General features: G+C 36.2%; 2 protein-coding genes across 2 annotated transcripts; one reads left to right on the forward strand and one right to left on the reverse strand.

Annotated features, from left to right (window-relative positions):
- Nucleotides 1-31: 31 nt before the first annotated feature.
- Nucleotides 32-10,323, reverse strand: LOC124436570 (enhancer of mRNA-decapping protein 4-like). The gene is made up of 25 exons (XM_046986520.1): nt 10,112-10,323; nt 9,416-9,467; nt 9,323-9,347; nt 9,176-9,252; nt 8,994-9,105; nt 8,781-8,880; nt 8,200-8,383; nt 7,849-8,107; nt 7,224-7,420; nt 7,048-7,143; nt 6,951-6,977; nt 6,798-6,882; nt 6,332-6,594; nt 5,250-5,350; nt 4,239-5,007; nt 3,874-3,922; nt 3,228-3,423; nt 2,885-3,028; nt 2,763-2,818; nt 2,624-2,683; nt 2,032-2,197; nt 1,764-1,950; nt 1,368-1,515; nt 1,069-1,286; nt 32-533 (listed from the first exon to the last, which is right to left on the reverse strand). The coding sequence occupies exons 1-25, from the start codon at nt 10,188-10,190 to the stop codon at nt 341-343; spliced, it is 3,843 nt and encodes a 1,280-aa protein (XP_046842476.1). The 5' UTR covers nt 10,191-10,323; the 3' UTR covers nt 32-340.
- Nucleotides 10,324-10,410: 87 nt separating this feature from the next.
- LOC124437132 (RNA polymerase II subunit A C-terminal domain phosphatase-like) lies at nt 10,411-13,992 on the forward strand. Its single transcript, XM_046987144.1, has 7 exons — nt 10,411-10,669; nt 10,769-10,852; nt 10,918-11,008; nt 11,341-11,466; nt 11,545-11,786; nt 11,849-12,218; nt 12,471-13,992. The coding sequence occupies exons 1-7, from the start codon at nt 10,416-10,418 to the stop codon at nt 13,782-13,784; spliced, it is 2,481 nt and encodes an 826-aa protein (XP_046843100.1). The 5' UTR covers nt 10,411-10,415; the 3' UTR covers nt 13,785-13,992.
- The last annotated feature ends 354 nt before the right edge of the window (nt 13,993-14,346 follow it).

Genomic DNA, 14,346 nt, shown 5'->3' on the forward strand with positions numbered 1-14,346 from the left:
CACGTGGAGTAATAGTGACATAATAGTGATATAGCTTATACGGCAAACATTGTATTTTTTCTCGGAAAACTTTAAACACAAACGTAAATGGTCGCATTGTTCATTGTACAATAGTTCACTAGCGATCTGAAACAATATGGCAAGAAATTTTTTTACAAAGAGATATGGTGCGCACATTTATAAACTACTATGCGCAAAGCAATATTTAATCTCGTTTTGACACATTAACAGCATTTTTAAACACTAAAGTGAAAATTTCGCTAACATATGTATTTTATTTTAACGGAAAAATAATTTTTGGTGCTCCAGGAAAGTATGGAAGGTATCTCTTTTTCTTGGACTACTTTATCAACGATTTCGCAGCCAAGAGCAGACGCTTTAAGGGACGCTGCAAAGGATTTGAGGAATCTGTTTGTGATAATAAGCGCACAGTGTGAGTTAGTTGTTGCACTAGCCCTCCCAAAATACTGCTGACATGTTCCTTTGTGACAGGATCTTCTGTATCTAAGGCCAACACAGCCTCTTGCAAATACCTACAAGAAAAATGATGATTTCTGATTTTCATAAAAAAATTGATGTTGTTGCAGTTACTGTAAACTTTTGTTAGACGGCACATGAACAGTACATAACTTAACGTTTCAAAAATGAAATTAAAAGACAAAATGATATTTTGGGCAAAATCTTCGGGTAAATGATTGAATCAAATAGGATATAGGACAAAGAACTTTATTCGGTATATGATTTCGTCATTAGGACAAAAAACTTTACTTCGTCCGTAAACCATACTTGACAAAACCTTTTCATCAGGTGACAATGCAAAAGTGGATTAAACGTTTATTATATTTCAATCAATTTCTTTTCTACCTATGGGATTTAAGATCTATCGTGCGCGTGGAACATTACTTTCAAAAACATAACTTTTGGTAAAACGAAGGAATATCAAATACCCATCAAAAAAGGGCTGCAAAATATAATAGACATTCAAGCTTTGAGAAATATAAGAGTTGCTGGCTATCCTTATACAAGAGAAACACAAGCAAAGCCACCAATAGCGAAACTATCTTTAACCTGTGTTTAAGCTCAGTTTCAGAAGACAAATCCACTGAAAGCTGCTGTATGAGGGAAAGAAGAATCGGTTGACTAAGAGGGGATGGATCTTCACGGAATAGATCCTCGGGGTCACATGACTGACAAACCATGATCACGAGACTTAAATCTCCCGCGGTGAGTGCTTCTTGGAATGCGTCAGGAATCTTTTTTTCTTTGATCAACTGTTCAATACGAATCTAAATTTACGACAAAAACGACCATAAATTGTCAAAAAATTTTTTAAAATATGAAAAGTCAAGGAGTGTTTGTAAATGCACCTGTGTATTTCTTTGTTGTGATTGACTCCTACCGTCATTAGATAAGATACTCTGTTCTATTAAAAGGCCAGAGACCTCTTTCTGAATAGTTTCGTGTAGACTTTTATTTAGATCATCTTGAAGTTGAGAGAGTAAGGAACTTTGAAGCCTATAATGAAAAGAAAAATACTATCCACGAATTCTGCAAAAGTTTTTTATTCGCTTAAATATTAAAAAAAGAATTAAGCAGTCTTGACAGCACGACAGGAAGTATACGTCACGACAGGAAGTATACGTCACGGCTGGAAGTATACGTGATCCATTGCACCAATCACTGTCATCAACATACTACCAATAGCTTTATATTTTTCCACAAAACACTATATTAATGGGGTTCATTATCCTACTGCTCGATACCTCTTCATAGATGAAGCCAATTGTGTCTGCATCATTTCCAATAAATTTCCAGACATTGTCGTCGATAATTTTTCAGAAGCAACTTGAAAGTTTTGAACCAATATCTGAAGTTGTTCCACAATGTTGTCTTTTTGCTGTTTCTCGATTTCCTTCCGACTTTCGGCGTAACCTTCAAAGTTTTGAATATCTACAAACGAATGATATACTTGCAAGCTTCATATTCATACAAGTATATCATATAATTTATTTTTCTGTCATTATCACTAACATTCTTGGGTACCACTCTCAAAAGCACTGTTGATCTGTGCGTACATGGCGCGACAGGATTTCTCGAAACCAGGTAACATTGTTTTGTTGAAAAACTCGTTCATGGATGCCAGAAGGGAAACTTGGATAGCATCACCAACTGTCTTTCCAATCGCATCGACGACCGTCTAGAATGTACACATCTTTCCTTATCTATCGACTTTAAAAATACTAGAGCTTTATATATATATATATCTACCAAGAGAACATGGTGCTACACAAGCATGCATGTGGTTATGAAACAGACATACACATAGTTTTTTTTGGACAAAGATTATGCATATTGTTGGTAATGATATAAGTTGATATGTTTTGATGAATTTTATACATCACTATGATTCATATAGATATACATAGATGGTACTTAGATAATCCCCAAATCTAGTGAGTGTAGTCTTTAAGTCGCCCTTTCCAATATCATTTTCACCAACTAGTTATCAATACTATTTATTCATTATGTAATTCAAATTGTAACAATTCCCGAAACTTATAAACAACACAAACTCGACACAAGCACAAGCTAATAGACAAAAGACGAATACTGAGGTACGTACCTTTTCTTTCATTAGGTTTGCAATGGCTTCACGTAGGACTTCATCGGTAGCTGTCAACTTCTGAAAAAATATTACAAAGTCAGCAAGCTGAACAGGCAATCGCAAGATTAAAACATTGATGACAAACTCTTGGAGTCACCTGACTCATTATTGTGTTTAGTTGATCCTGTAACGGAGCCGAGATCTTTTGAAAACCTAAGCAAAATAATCGTTAAGAGCAGTGGAAATATTGTTGCAGAAACGCGCGCACATTTCACAGACCTGAGCTCACGGAACTTCGAATCTCATTCTTCGCGGTCTTTTCTACTTTATTTTGAACAGCGTTCGTGATGGACGTCGTCATTTTTTCGAATCGCTGCTTCTCGCTTGCTAGTTTGTCGCGAGTGAATTTCTCAAACATTTGGTCTACATTTAAAAAAATTACGATCACATTAAGCTTTTGCACAAGGTAAAGTTTCACAAAGCTCCTTCGTCTTAGAATGCAGACTAAACTTTACATTCACCAATCCAAAAAAAAAACAACAAATTTGCTAGACCAATTAAAAGCTGCTTAACAAGTCCTGATGTAAACGAAATCAAATTAGACTGTTCCTCAATACACTACCTTGTTCCGTCTTGTGCTGATCCATAATAGACTCGAGTTTTGATGAAATGACCCCTTCAATGACTGCGATTTCTTCCTTTAAGACTTCAGTCATTTTGTCATTTTGCTGTTGTTGTTGGTTGAATATCAACTCTCTTATTTCTCTGATTTCATCACGTAAGGAATCCAGGGTTTGTTTAGTGTTTCTCATTGGCACCTGATTGTTATAAGTTTCAAGTTTTAAATGTTCACCGAGGCGTATTCTATCAATTTACAGCACCGCTCGCGTATTTGTTAACATATGGTACGCGTATGAAACGCGTATGATACGAGAATGATACATGTATGATACGAGAATGATACATGTATGATACGAGAATGATACATGTATGATACGAGAATGATACATGTATGATACGAGAATGATACATGTATGATACGAGAATGATACATGTATGATACGAGAATGATACATGTATGATACGAGAATGATACATGTATGATACGAGAATGATACATGTATGATACGAGAATGATACATGTATGATACGAGAATGATACATGTATGATACGAGAACGATACGCGTATCATACGCAAAATTATGTTAACAAATACGCGAGCGGTACTGTATATAAGAACATATTATTAGCAATAATTGATACGTACCGTTTGAAGAGGTTCTACGTCGATTTGTTCACTTGGTGTTATACATTCGCTAAAACAAAGAGCAGCGAGTTGATTTATTTCAATTGCCCATCTAACTTAAGAAATTTTAATCCGCGGGTGGATTTACGGAATGGGGAGCGGAAGAGTGCGTGCCCCTACTATCTTTAGCAAAAGCAATAGCGTCATTGTACATGATGGAAAAAATTGACAATATAACACATGGCCACACCACCCACAAGGTAGTTAAAAAATTGTAATCCAAACTGTGGCAACCCTCGCCCTATGAACTCATCCAGGATCCAATCATCTTTTCATTAGATAACGTGACATATAAATGATATCAAAATAAAAATTTATCTGAATACTTTGAATTTTCTGTCACTTTTGCTCCCAACTCTCTCTTTTCCTCTTCAAGTTCAGTGAAGCCGGGCGGAAATTGAGCCTTTGCATCACTCTTTAAACGATAATAAGCCATATCCTCCGTCTTCATTTCATTAAGGTAGGGAGCTTGTTTCAGATCTACAGGCTTTTCCTCCGGGGGGTCAATCTGTTTTTTACTTTCGGGGGGTGAAGAAAACCGATGTGACTCAACAGGAGGCAATTCATCTTCTATGGCAGTGTTGTGACGAACATCGTCGTCAAATTCTGAAATGTGTCCACGCAAAGGTGTGCTGTGGCTTATCCCTGAGTTGTCGTCTTCCGACGGTTGATTCACAGCAGGCTTAAAATGCGAAAACTTGGAAGGATCAGGAGAATCTGGTAGAGAAACTTCAGAAGGTAATTTTTTCTCCAACCATGAACTAACACATCCAGGCTGCTCTTGTAGTGTGACCTCATCACAAGTTTTAAAACTGTAATCGTTCTCAGAGGTCCGAGATTCATTCGTGTGTTCATCGTTTTTATCGCTGGAATTATTGATAGATGTGATTGTTGTGATGCTGCTCGAAGCACTGACCGCTTTTGACGCGTCATCTGGATTGTTCTCAGCAGGTGAAAATTGTTTGGCAGATTTCTGGGTGGCAAAAGCACTTGGTGCAAAAAGCTTTGGAGCCGAATTTTCGCTTTTAGTTTCCAGGTCATCTATTTCGGTAAGACTCGCGTCCAATCCACTCACATCAGATAGCCTGTCTATGACTGTTATACAGAGGAATTTATTTTAAACATGAGGAAAGTAGTCTCTGTTAACAATGAGCCATCTGATAATATGGATTCCCATAAATAGAAGTGAAAATATAAAAGTGGAAACACATATGATCAGATAGCTTCATTCGGTGGTATTTCCCTTTAGTAACATAAAAATGGAAACCAATATTATCAGATGCATCCTTTTGCATTAAATACGTAATGAAAGTAATTTACTTATACTTTATACTTACCTGTTTCAGAATTAGTTACTGACGAAGCAGTAAGACTCGTTTGAGTCACGGGACTGATGGATGCATTTGGATGATATTGTATTGTCAATTCTTGCATTGCTCTAGAAAATAAGGTAAGTACAGAGAGTTTGAGTCACGGGACTGATGGATACATTTGGATGATATTGTATTGTCAATTCTTGCATTGCTCTAGAAAATAAGGTAAGTACTGAGAGTTTGAGTCACGGGACTGATGGATACATTTGGATGATATTGTATTGTCAATTCTTGCATTGCTCTAGAAAATAAGGTAAGTACTGAGAGTTTGAGTCACGGGACTGATGGATACTTTTGGATGATATTGTATTGTCAATTCTTGCATTGCTCTAGAAAATGAGGTAAGTACTGAGAGTTTGAGTCACGGGACTGATGGATACATTTGGATGATATTGTATTGTCAATTCTTGCATTGCTCTAGAAAATAAGGTAAGTACTGAGAGTTTGAGTCACGGGACTTATGGATGCATTTGGATGATATTGTATTGTCAATTCTTGCATTGCTCTAGAAAATAAGGTAAGTACTGAGAGTTTGAGTCACGGGACTTATGGATGCATTTGGATGATATTGTATTGTCAATTCTTGCATTGCTCTAGAAAATAAGGTAAGTACTGAGAATTTTCATTATTTAAATATGATTTTTCAACTTTCAAATAAATAAGGTCTTGGAGAGTGTATTTGCCGTTGTGAATGATAACTATAATTTAGTTCTTACTTAAGCGCTGCTAAAACTCGAAGTTAATCAAGATACGATGCATTTCGATAGTCTCTTCATAAGGTAGCTACTAAATCTGCTCTAACATTGATTTCATCAATCAAAAAATTACATGTCTTAAACAATGTTTGTCCAGCCCCAAACACTTTGCTATCCATTGGGAATAACTTCTGCCAGAAAAAAAAGCCAGAAAGAAAATTCGGCTTTCCACGGAACGAACTTTCCCGCCAAAAGCCTCGTCAATTTACTAAAGTCACAAACCTGATCACTACTTTAACGCCTATCAAAATTACAATAGACACACTGAAAAAAAAGACTATCACTACATACTTTGGATTAATAGCGTAAAGTTTTACTCGAACGGTCGGGATGGGTTTCGATTCCTCGCTCTCGCCATGTAAGTCGTTGTTAAGGTATTTACAATCGTCTTCATCACTATTTTGATCCATGCTATCCTTCACCGATGCCTTCAACATCTTCGCGTCCGAGATGACGAAACTCAACAGCGGTTGCGTAAGTATAAAATGGGCTACCGAGGTGACATGAGCTTTACCATCGTCAATGTTTTGATGTAAAATGAAAATATAAAGCACCTGAAAAATGACATAATACATGACGACAGCACATCATAGCAGAACGAAAGTCATAATGAATGAAGACTACATTAAAAGTCAAACAACAACACTCTATCTCACACATATTAACACAACCGTATGAAAAAATCATGGCTGAATTTTTTCACTAGTTGCTCAGAGATTTGTTGAGTTAAAACATCCTTTTGCTCTTTTTAGCTTACCTTACGATTGATGTCAGACAAGACCAAGTACTGCGCAGATAAATCCAAGCTTGCTTTCAGTTTTAAAGGTGGGGGGTTTTCAAGTCTAAGAGCGACATAAAAATGAACAAATAGTTCAAAATAACGTGAAATTTTGAACAATAAACGGCTTACGTTAGACTTGATGCTGGCAATGTGAACCTAAATGTAAGAACGACACGTGATTGAATATATATGAGAAAAAAATAATTCATTTTCACAAGCATCTTACCTGATTGTCTGTAAACAGGACCACGTGACTGTACACCATATCTTAAGTTCACTGTCATACTGACCTCCAGTTATAAGAAATCTCCAAAATGGACTTCTATGATTAAACATATTTATGACATTTCCAGAACACATCTACATGCAAAGCAATGTGAGTATGCAAAGACAAAGACATACTTATCATCTTGAAGCAAGTGATTATCACAAAAGATCAATGTTGAAAGTGGTTGTCCTTCATGTGGCTGCCACTCATGTAAACAATGTGGTTCATTTGTAGACTGTTGGAAATCCAACTGCCAGAATTTGACACCACCGTCTTCACTTGCTGTTGCTAAAACACTGCCATCCGGAGCAAGTGCAATATCTGTGATGACCTATAATCAATTTTCATTTATCTTACAGTAAAACAACTAGAGCTGACGGTTAACCAAAAAAATCAGTTCTTTTAGAGTTCTTGATTAGTTTATGTTGAGCCCCACTTAGAGCCCTTGTGAAATTTTGATTAATTTTGCATAGAAAACTTACTCAAATAAAATTATTATTAGCTTGTCAACTGCACTGCAAAATGGCAATGTAATTCATGATAGAGATGTGCAAGTTCACAGCACGTTCTGGTTATATTCACTATTGAGTAAGTACATTTGTATCATTCTTCATTGTCTTAAAAAAACAACTGAAACAAAACTAAACCAAGATTTCTTTTCAAAAAAAAAATAAACTCAAACTTGATATACAATTTCTGGTACCCAAAGCTCTAGAAACAATCAAAATTACATAATTGTATTTTTCAATATCAACTTACTTCATTATGCCCTTTATTAACTCTCACCACTCCTTTCTGAATATCATCTGCATTGACTGTATTACCATGAATTCCAATAATTGTATCTATATGAAGTACTTCAGCAATGTTACCAAAGCACACTGCTAGAACTTGTTCAGAGATATTCTCATCATCATCATCGTCGGTTGCAACATTGGGACACCACACAAGACGGTTTCCTGCTAAGCTTTTAGGAATTTCTTTTTTTTCTCGTATCACATGAAGCTTGAGAGAATATCTTAAGAATTGAGAAAAACAACAAAAGGAACTTCATTTTTTACAATAAATGAAGCAAATTGTCGGAAATAACTTGAGTATCACAAAAGATACTTGACTTCATCATTAGATTCGGAAATTGTCCACACAAAAATATCTCCGTTGGAATCAATACAAGCAAGCAGATCCGAGTCATAATGAGCAAATGACACATCATCAATACTTTCATGGAAATCTTTGATCAGTCCTTTTACCACTGTTTTACGATTCAATATCCGTAGCCTAAAACCTTTCTTTCCTGAGCAAGAATTTAAATACACTAGAGTTAGTCATCAACTAATCATGATGGTACCAGTGTGCGAATTAAGGGTGTGCAATGTGCAATTTGCACATCGTTTTAGCTAAAATGAAAACAATTGCATATCACTTTTTCAAACGATGTGCAAAAATCAGCAGTTTTAATGAAAAACACTGTCATAAATCATATGAATTTGTTCACATTTGAAAATATTAATTTAGCAATTAGCGCTATGTAATAATTAACGTAATATCGATTTGATTATGCCTATAAAGAAACACTTTTGTCAAAAAAATTGCACATCGTTTTTTCTGAACTAATTCGCACACTGGATGGTACCCTTAAGAAGCTCGCAATATAAATATTTTATCAATGAAATGAAATTAAAATCGCAAACCTCCAAGAACGTAAGCCAAGTATTTTCGAGAGGCACTGAGAAGTTGCCCATTGCAAAACTTTGATTCCCATTCATAGTTTACTACTGGAGTGACTTTAACCTACACATGGAAAAATATGTACTTACATGTACTAACATGTACTAACATGTACTAACATGTACTAACATGACATGGTTCATGCAAAGACAAATCAGATCATGAAATGAACGTACTCTGTTGCTTCCAGCTGTATGACTTTGCACAACATCAATGAAGTCTGTTTTTATGTGTACTTCATTCGCATATATGCTTACACTTCCTTGCTGTTCCTCTTTTGTGAAATGCCTGTATAGTGATCACTTCATGAGAAATTAAATTAATTTGAAAGATGAAAGCCATAAAAGACATGACTCACACAAATTGACGCACAGGCTCCAAACGAAATGTATCTTGTTCGCCAAAAGAGTCAGTTGAAAAAGAATTATTTGATTGCTGCAAAAAATTCACAATTAAGTTATCTCTTGTAACAAAAGAATCTACCCACTCAGCTTCCTTCACTTACCAAAGGCTCATCTTCGTGGCAATAACTATAAAAAAGTTGAAAAAATGTGAAGAAAGCAGAAGGTTACTCAACTGAACAAAATTTAACACAAACCCTTCAGTCTGTTCATTATTGTCTTGTGGTAACAAAGAAACCAAAGAATTGCCTAATGTTAAATGAAAAAATTCACCATTATAAACTTTACCACTGACATTGAACTACCCTACATCACCAGTGTAAATGATTGGACAGATATTACAATTTAATTACTGTAGCATTTAGTCAATTATAGGGTATATTTTGAAATAGGGTAAGATATACCTACTGAATATGAAAACATAACATAACAATTTTATCACAAGTTTTTTCGTCATAAGGCTAATTTCATTGCATGCACTAAAAATTCAAAGGTTATCTGAGGGGGTGAGGGGGTTGAAGGGGGGAATCAACATGTGACAACACCATAAGTCCATAACACTGCTCGAAAAAGTAGTCGAGTATCTACAGACAAATCTCTTAATGGTGCTAAACCGTGCCCATTAAAAATTTATTTTCAATAGGTACTAATCAAGCAGAGGAGCTTCAATGATCATTCACAGGAATTTTGGTAAAGTTCAGTTTGTTCAGAATAGACTAAAAAAAAGGCAAATGTTCTAACATGCATACACGAGACTAGCATAAAACTTACAAAATATTTTTAATTCTGAACTTATACATAAACAAAAAACTGAAAGTTTTTTAATTTCTATGCAATGATAAAAAACTTTTGCAAAACCCACCTACGTGAATACAGGTACATGTAACACTTACCAGCTTCGGAAGTGGACCTTTCGCCAATATTCAACATTCCCTTCAAAATTCGTGACGCATCCTCGTTGGAATCCATCATTTACAATGCTTTGTCATCAACGTCGTTGTATAGAATTGTGATAACAATAAAGAACTATGACATTACGTTTTTGCTCAAATCGAAAATGATAGCGATTTGCAATTCGAAGAAACCATGCGTGGTTCGAGGAAGCTTGCCAATAAACAGTATAAATCCCATCGTCCAAACGGTGTTTTTTGGAGTATCACGACACAACACGAGAGTAAACGAATCCCAGATTTTAAAATGGCTGAATATTTGAAGTCTGACGGCTACAATGAAATGATCCTTTCACAATTCGTTCCCTGTCAGCTTGTAAAGTGGAAAGTATTTCCCGGTCAAAAAGTCTCCAAGGGCTCAATTCTGGCTTTATACAAGAAGCTTTCATCATCAGTATCGTCTGTAAAATCGGAAATTATTTTGCTGCCCAAACTCAAGTGTCTATCCGGAGGATGTGTAAAGAAACTCTTGGTTGCAGAAGGTGATCTGGTGAAGCCAGGGTTTGTTTCTAAAAAGTCTTTTTGTACAGTAAAAGTTCATGTCATTGAAGGACCAGTTTGCCTATGTTTGACTATTGCATTGTTAACAACATGTTTTAGACAAGTGGTGTTATTGATGAACAACTGTGAACATAAAATAGTAATGAAGGATATGTGTGCAGAATGTGGTGAAGATCTTAGACAGTATGTAATGTCGACATGTTACATGCATGAAATCTGCCAGAGCGGATAATGTTTAATTTGTTTAGAGAGAATGGCATCCCAGGTGATCTAAAGGAACCAGTCACTGCATCTGTTCCATTGGTGCACAATATTCCAGAACTACGAGTTAGCCAAAAGGTTAGATTACAACTCACAGAATTAAGTAGACAGTATAATTATTTTCAAGTTAGTATTTGGTGCTAGTTTGAAAACTGTGTTTTAGGTTTTAGTTTATAGTATTGTCCTTTTCTATAGGCACCTTGGATATGGTGATAGTCGAACTCTGTGCTGCTTAGAGTAGCATGTGTGTTTTGCAGGAAAAAGCATTTCAGCAACTACAGCTTGCATGTTTAAAATGTTAGCAAATGCATTAAGAATCTAGCATCATACATATGCTTGAAAATGGTAATTAATTTCTTGAAGATCTCTAAAATATAATGAACTATTGTTTGTATGAAATACACTTTTAGGAAGCAGAAATCATAGCAACAAAGGATAAAGAAAGCCTGTTAAGAAATGGCAAATTAGTTCTCATTGTTGATTTAGATCAGACATTAATACACACAACTACGGAAAATGTGCCTTCAAGCATTGAGGTTTGAAGCAGGAAGAACATCATAATTGATATCTTTTGTTGATTCATTCTCTGCAAGTTCTTTTTTTGTTGTTGTTAGGACATTTATCATTTCCAACTCTATGGTCAGAGCTGTTGGTATCACACGAAATTTCGACCTGGTTGGCGCAAGTTCCTTGAAAATGTATCGCGATATTTTGAGCTACATATTTTTACAATGGGTTCGAGATTGTATGCGCACACCATAGCACGGTTGCTAGACCCATCAGGTGTGTTCTTTGCTGACAGAATTCGCTCACGTGATGAGAGCTTTGACATGTGCTCTAAGTACCGAGACCTAAGGTTTGCTTGTGTCTTTTCTTTCTTATTTATAGTTGTTTGTACTTTATCATTGAATCTTTTAGGGCTCTGTTTCCATGTGATGATTCCATGGTGTGCATTATTGATGATCGTGAAGATATATGGAATAGTGCACCAAATCTAATAGCTGTGAAACCATACAGATATTTTTCTGGAACTGGGGATATAAATGCTCCTGTTGGATCTGAGCAGAGTATCACACACATATCAGCTTTAGCAATTCATCAAAATGAAAGAGAATTTAATGAAAATTGTACTGAAGACAGCACTGATGGTGTGTTAGAAACCTGTGGTGAACGTGAAGATAGGAAGGATAATATTGAGGTAGACAAAAGTGATTTAGGGACGCATTTGAGTGGAGAAGATGAAAGTAAAATGAATGTAGGCAATAGGAGCAAAATAAATGAAGACAAATGAAGATAAAGGAAAATGGAATGAAAGGATGGAAGAAAGGATGGAATGAAGAGGATGGATGAAATGAAGGAGGATGGATGGAATGAAGAGGATGGAAATGGATGGAAGGATGGATGGAAGATGGAAGAATGGAAGAGATATGGAAGATGGAATGAAGAGGATGGATAAATGATGAAAGGATGGATGAATGAGGAAGGGATGGATCAATGGAAGAGATGGATAAATCGAATGAAAGGATGGGAATGAATGAAGAGGATCAATGAAAGGATGGAGGAAATGAATGAAGAGGATAGGACAAAATTGAGTGAAGAGGCAAAGACAAAACCTAGTGAAGAGGATGGGGGTAAAATGAATGAAGAGGATGTTTCTCAAATGAGAGATGGTTATGATAATGAAGTAGAGACAAGTACTTTCAAAGATGAAGGAAAGCTTAAAGAATATGAAGATAAAAGAAAGGAAGACGCTGTGGAGGAATATTCTGAGAATGATAAACCGGGAAATGTTTCACGAATTTTTGAGAATTCACAACCGGATGTTGTTGATGGCCATCACGTACAAGATCATGACGACTACCTTCTTTATTTAGAAGAAATTTTATGCAGAATACATTCTACTTTTTATAAAATAGTTGAGAAGAATAAACGGATAGATGAACTACAAAACAGAAACGAAGCTGTTTGTGGTGAAGTGACCACCCCAGACTTACGATGTATAGTTCCCAGGCTGCGGCAAAATGTTTTGAAAGGCGCGAATATTGTTTTTACGGGCGTCATACCAACCCATACTCGACCTGAGGAAAGTCAACCTTGGAGAATAGCTAGACAGTTTGGTGCAAATGTCAGTAGGGACCTATTAACTCATAAAAACACCGCTGAACCAAGTGAACGCACGTCTCATGTTATTGCTGCAAGGCCTGGCACTGAAAAAGCCTGCATTGCGCAACGCATGCGCAACGTACGACTGGTAAACCCGAACTGGCTTTGGACGTGCGTAGAACGCTGGGAATGGGTAGAAGAACGGTTATTTCCAGTGGAGTCGAAAAGTGATCATAGTTGTAATACAATTGACGTCTCGAGACGAAATACGGTGATAGTACAATCAGAGAAGGAAAGTTACACTGAACGTGATGAAAAACTGGAAGAAATCACTAAAGAAAATATGAACATAGTTTTCAATCCGTTTTTGAGTTTCTCCAGCGGTGATATGGCGGCAATGGATCAGGAAGTGGAAGATTTAATGAGATCAAGTGACGAAGAAGATGAAACTGAGAAACTTTCTACGCTTGAGTCCTTAAGTTCATCTAGTGAAGACGCAGATGTATGTCTCAATTCGTCGAAAATATCCAGAACTTTTGAAGATGATGGTGTTGATAAGGAAATGAACTTCGCCACAATCAAGCAAAATGAAAACAACAGCCCGCCAACAAAGCGAAAAAAGTTGGACTTTAATGATGGCGAGAGTGATACAGACGAAGGTGACTTTGGTGCTGACGAAGATAGCAGTGAATCAAACAGCGGGGATGACGATGGCATGGCTGCCTTATTAGAAGCTGAACTATTTCATTAGAAATGTACTGGAGTGGTTAATTCGTCAGAGATCTTCATTTTTGACGTTTCAATAAATGCATCACGATGCACACCATTGAGTATAAAGCGAACACAGGACTTGTAAATAGGGGATAGGCACTCTTTTTTCGCCTTTAATGTTAGTCGTATCGACATGTTTATAATCCGTTTTACCATCACAATTACATGTCTTATTGCTTTTTGTTGTACCACATTTTCCATTTTGTGTAGTCATTATCTTTCCAGACGTATATTGTCAAATTTTTCCATTTCCATTCACCCAATGGCATTTGAAAATAGACACGGTATAAACGAACCTGTCTAAAGTTATTCAGAAAATACGACACGTTGACTGATCATGTAACTTGTTTATTATTTGAATCAAACGATAAGACAAACACATTACGGTAATACTAATACTCCCGTCACGTGTATTGTGGTCAACCTGTTATTCTGTTGTTAAAACCTTACAAGATATTTATTGTTTTACGACACAATTTATCTGAAAATATACGCTATTGTAGTTTTTCACTATCTTTCTCAGAAATGAAAAGCAAATCAGA

The sequence above is a fragment of the Xenia sp. Carnegie-2017 genome, unplaced genomic scaffold, assembly GCF_021976095.1.
Source record: "Xenia sp. Carnegie-2017 unplaced genomic scaffold, XeniaSp_v1 HiC_scaffold_16, whole genome shotgun sequence".
Lineage (NCBI taxonomy): Eukaryota > Metazoa > Cnidaria > Anthozoa > Malacalcyonacea > Xeniidae > Xenia > Xenia sp. Carnegie-2017.

Excerpts from the sequence above, each read along its gene's own strand:
- LOC124436570 (XM_046986520.1), bottom strand. The coding sequence starts at position 10,190 with ATGATGGATTCCAACGAGGATGCGTCACGAATTTTGAAGGGAATGTTG. Across the intron at positions 7,144-7,223 it reads CACTTGCTTCAAGATGATAA|AAGTCCATTTTGGAGATTTC; the intron begins GTATGTCTTTGT and ends GTTTAATCATAG. Across the intron at positions 5,351-6,331 it reads CTTTACGCTATTAATCCAAA|AGCAATGCAAGAATTGACAA; the intron begins GTATGTAGTGAT and ends CTTATTTTCTAG.
- LOC124437132 (XM_046987144.1), top strand. The coding sequence starts at position 10,416 with ATGGCTGAATATTTGAAGTCTGACGGCTACAATGAAATGATCCTTTCA. Across the intron at positions 10,853-10,917 it reads TGTGGTGAAGATCTTAGACA|AGAGAATGGCATCCCAGGTG; the intron begins GTATGTAATGTC and ends TAATTTGTTTAG. Across the intron at positions 11,467-11,544 it reads ATGTGCCTTCAAGCATTGAG|GACATTTATCATTTCCAACT; the intron begins GTTTGAAGCAGG and ends TGTTGTTGTTAG.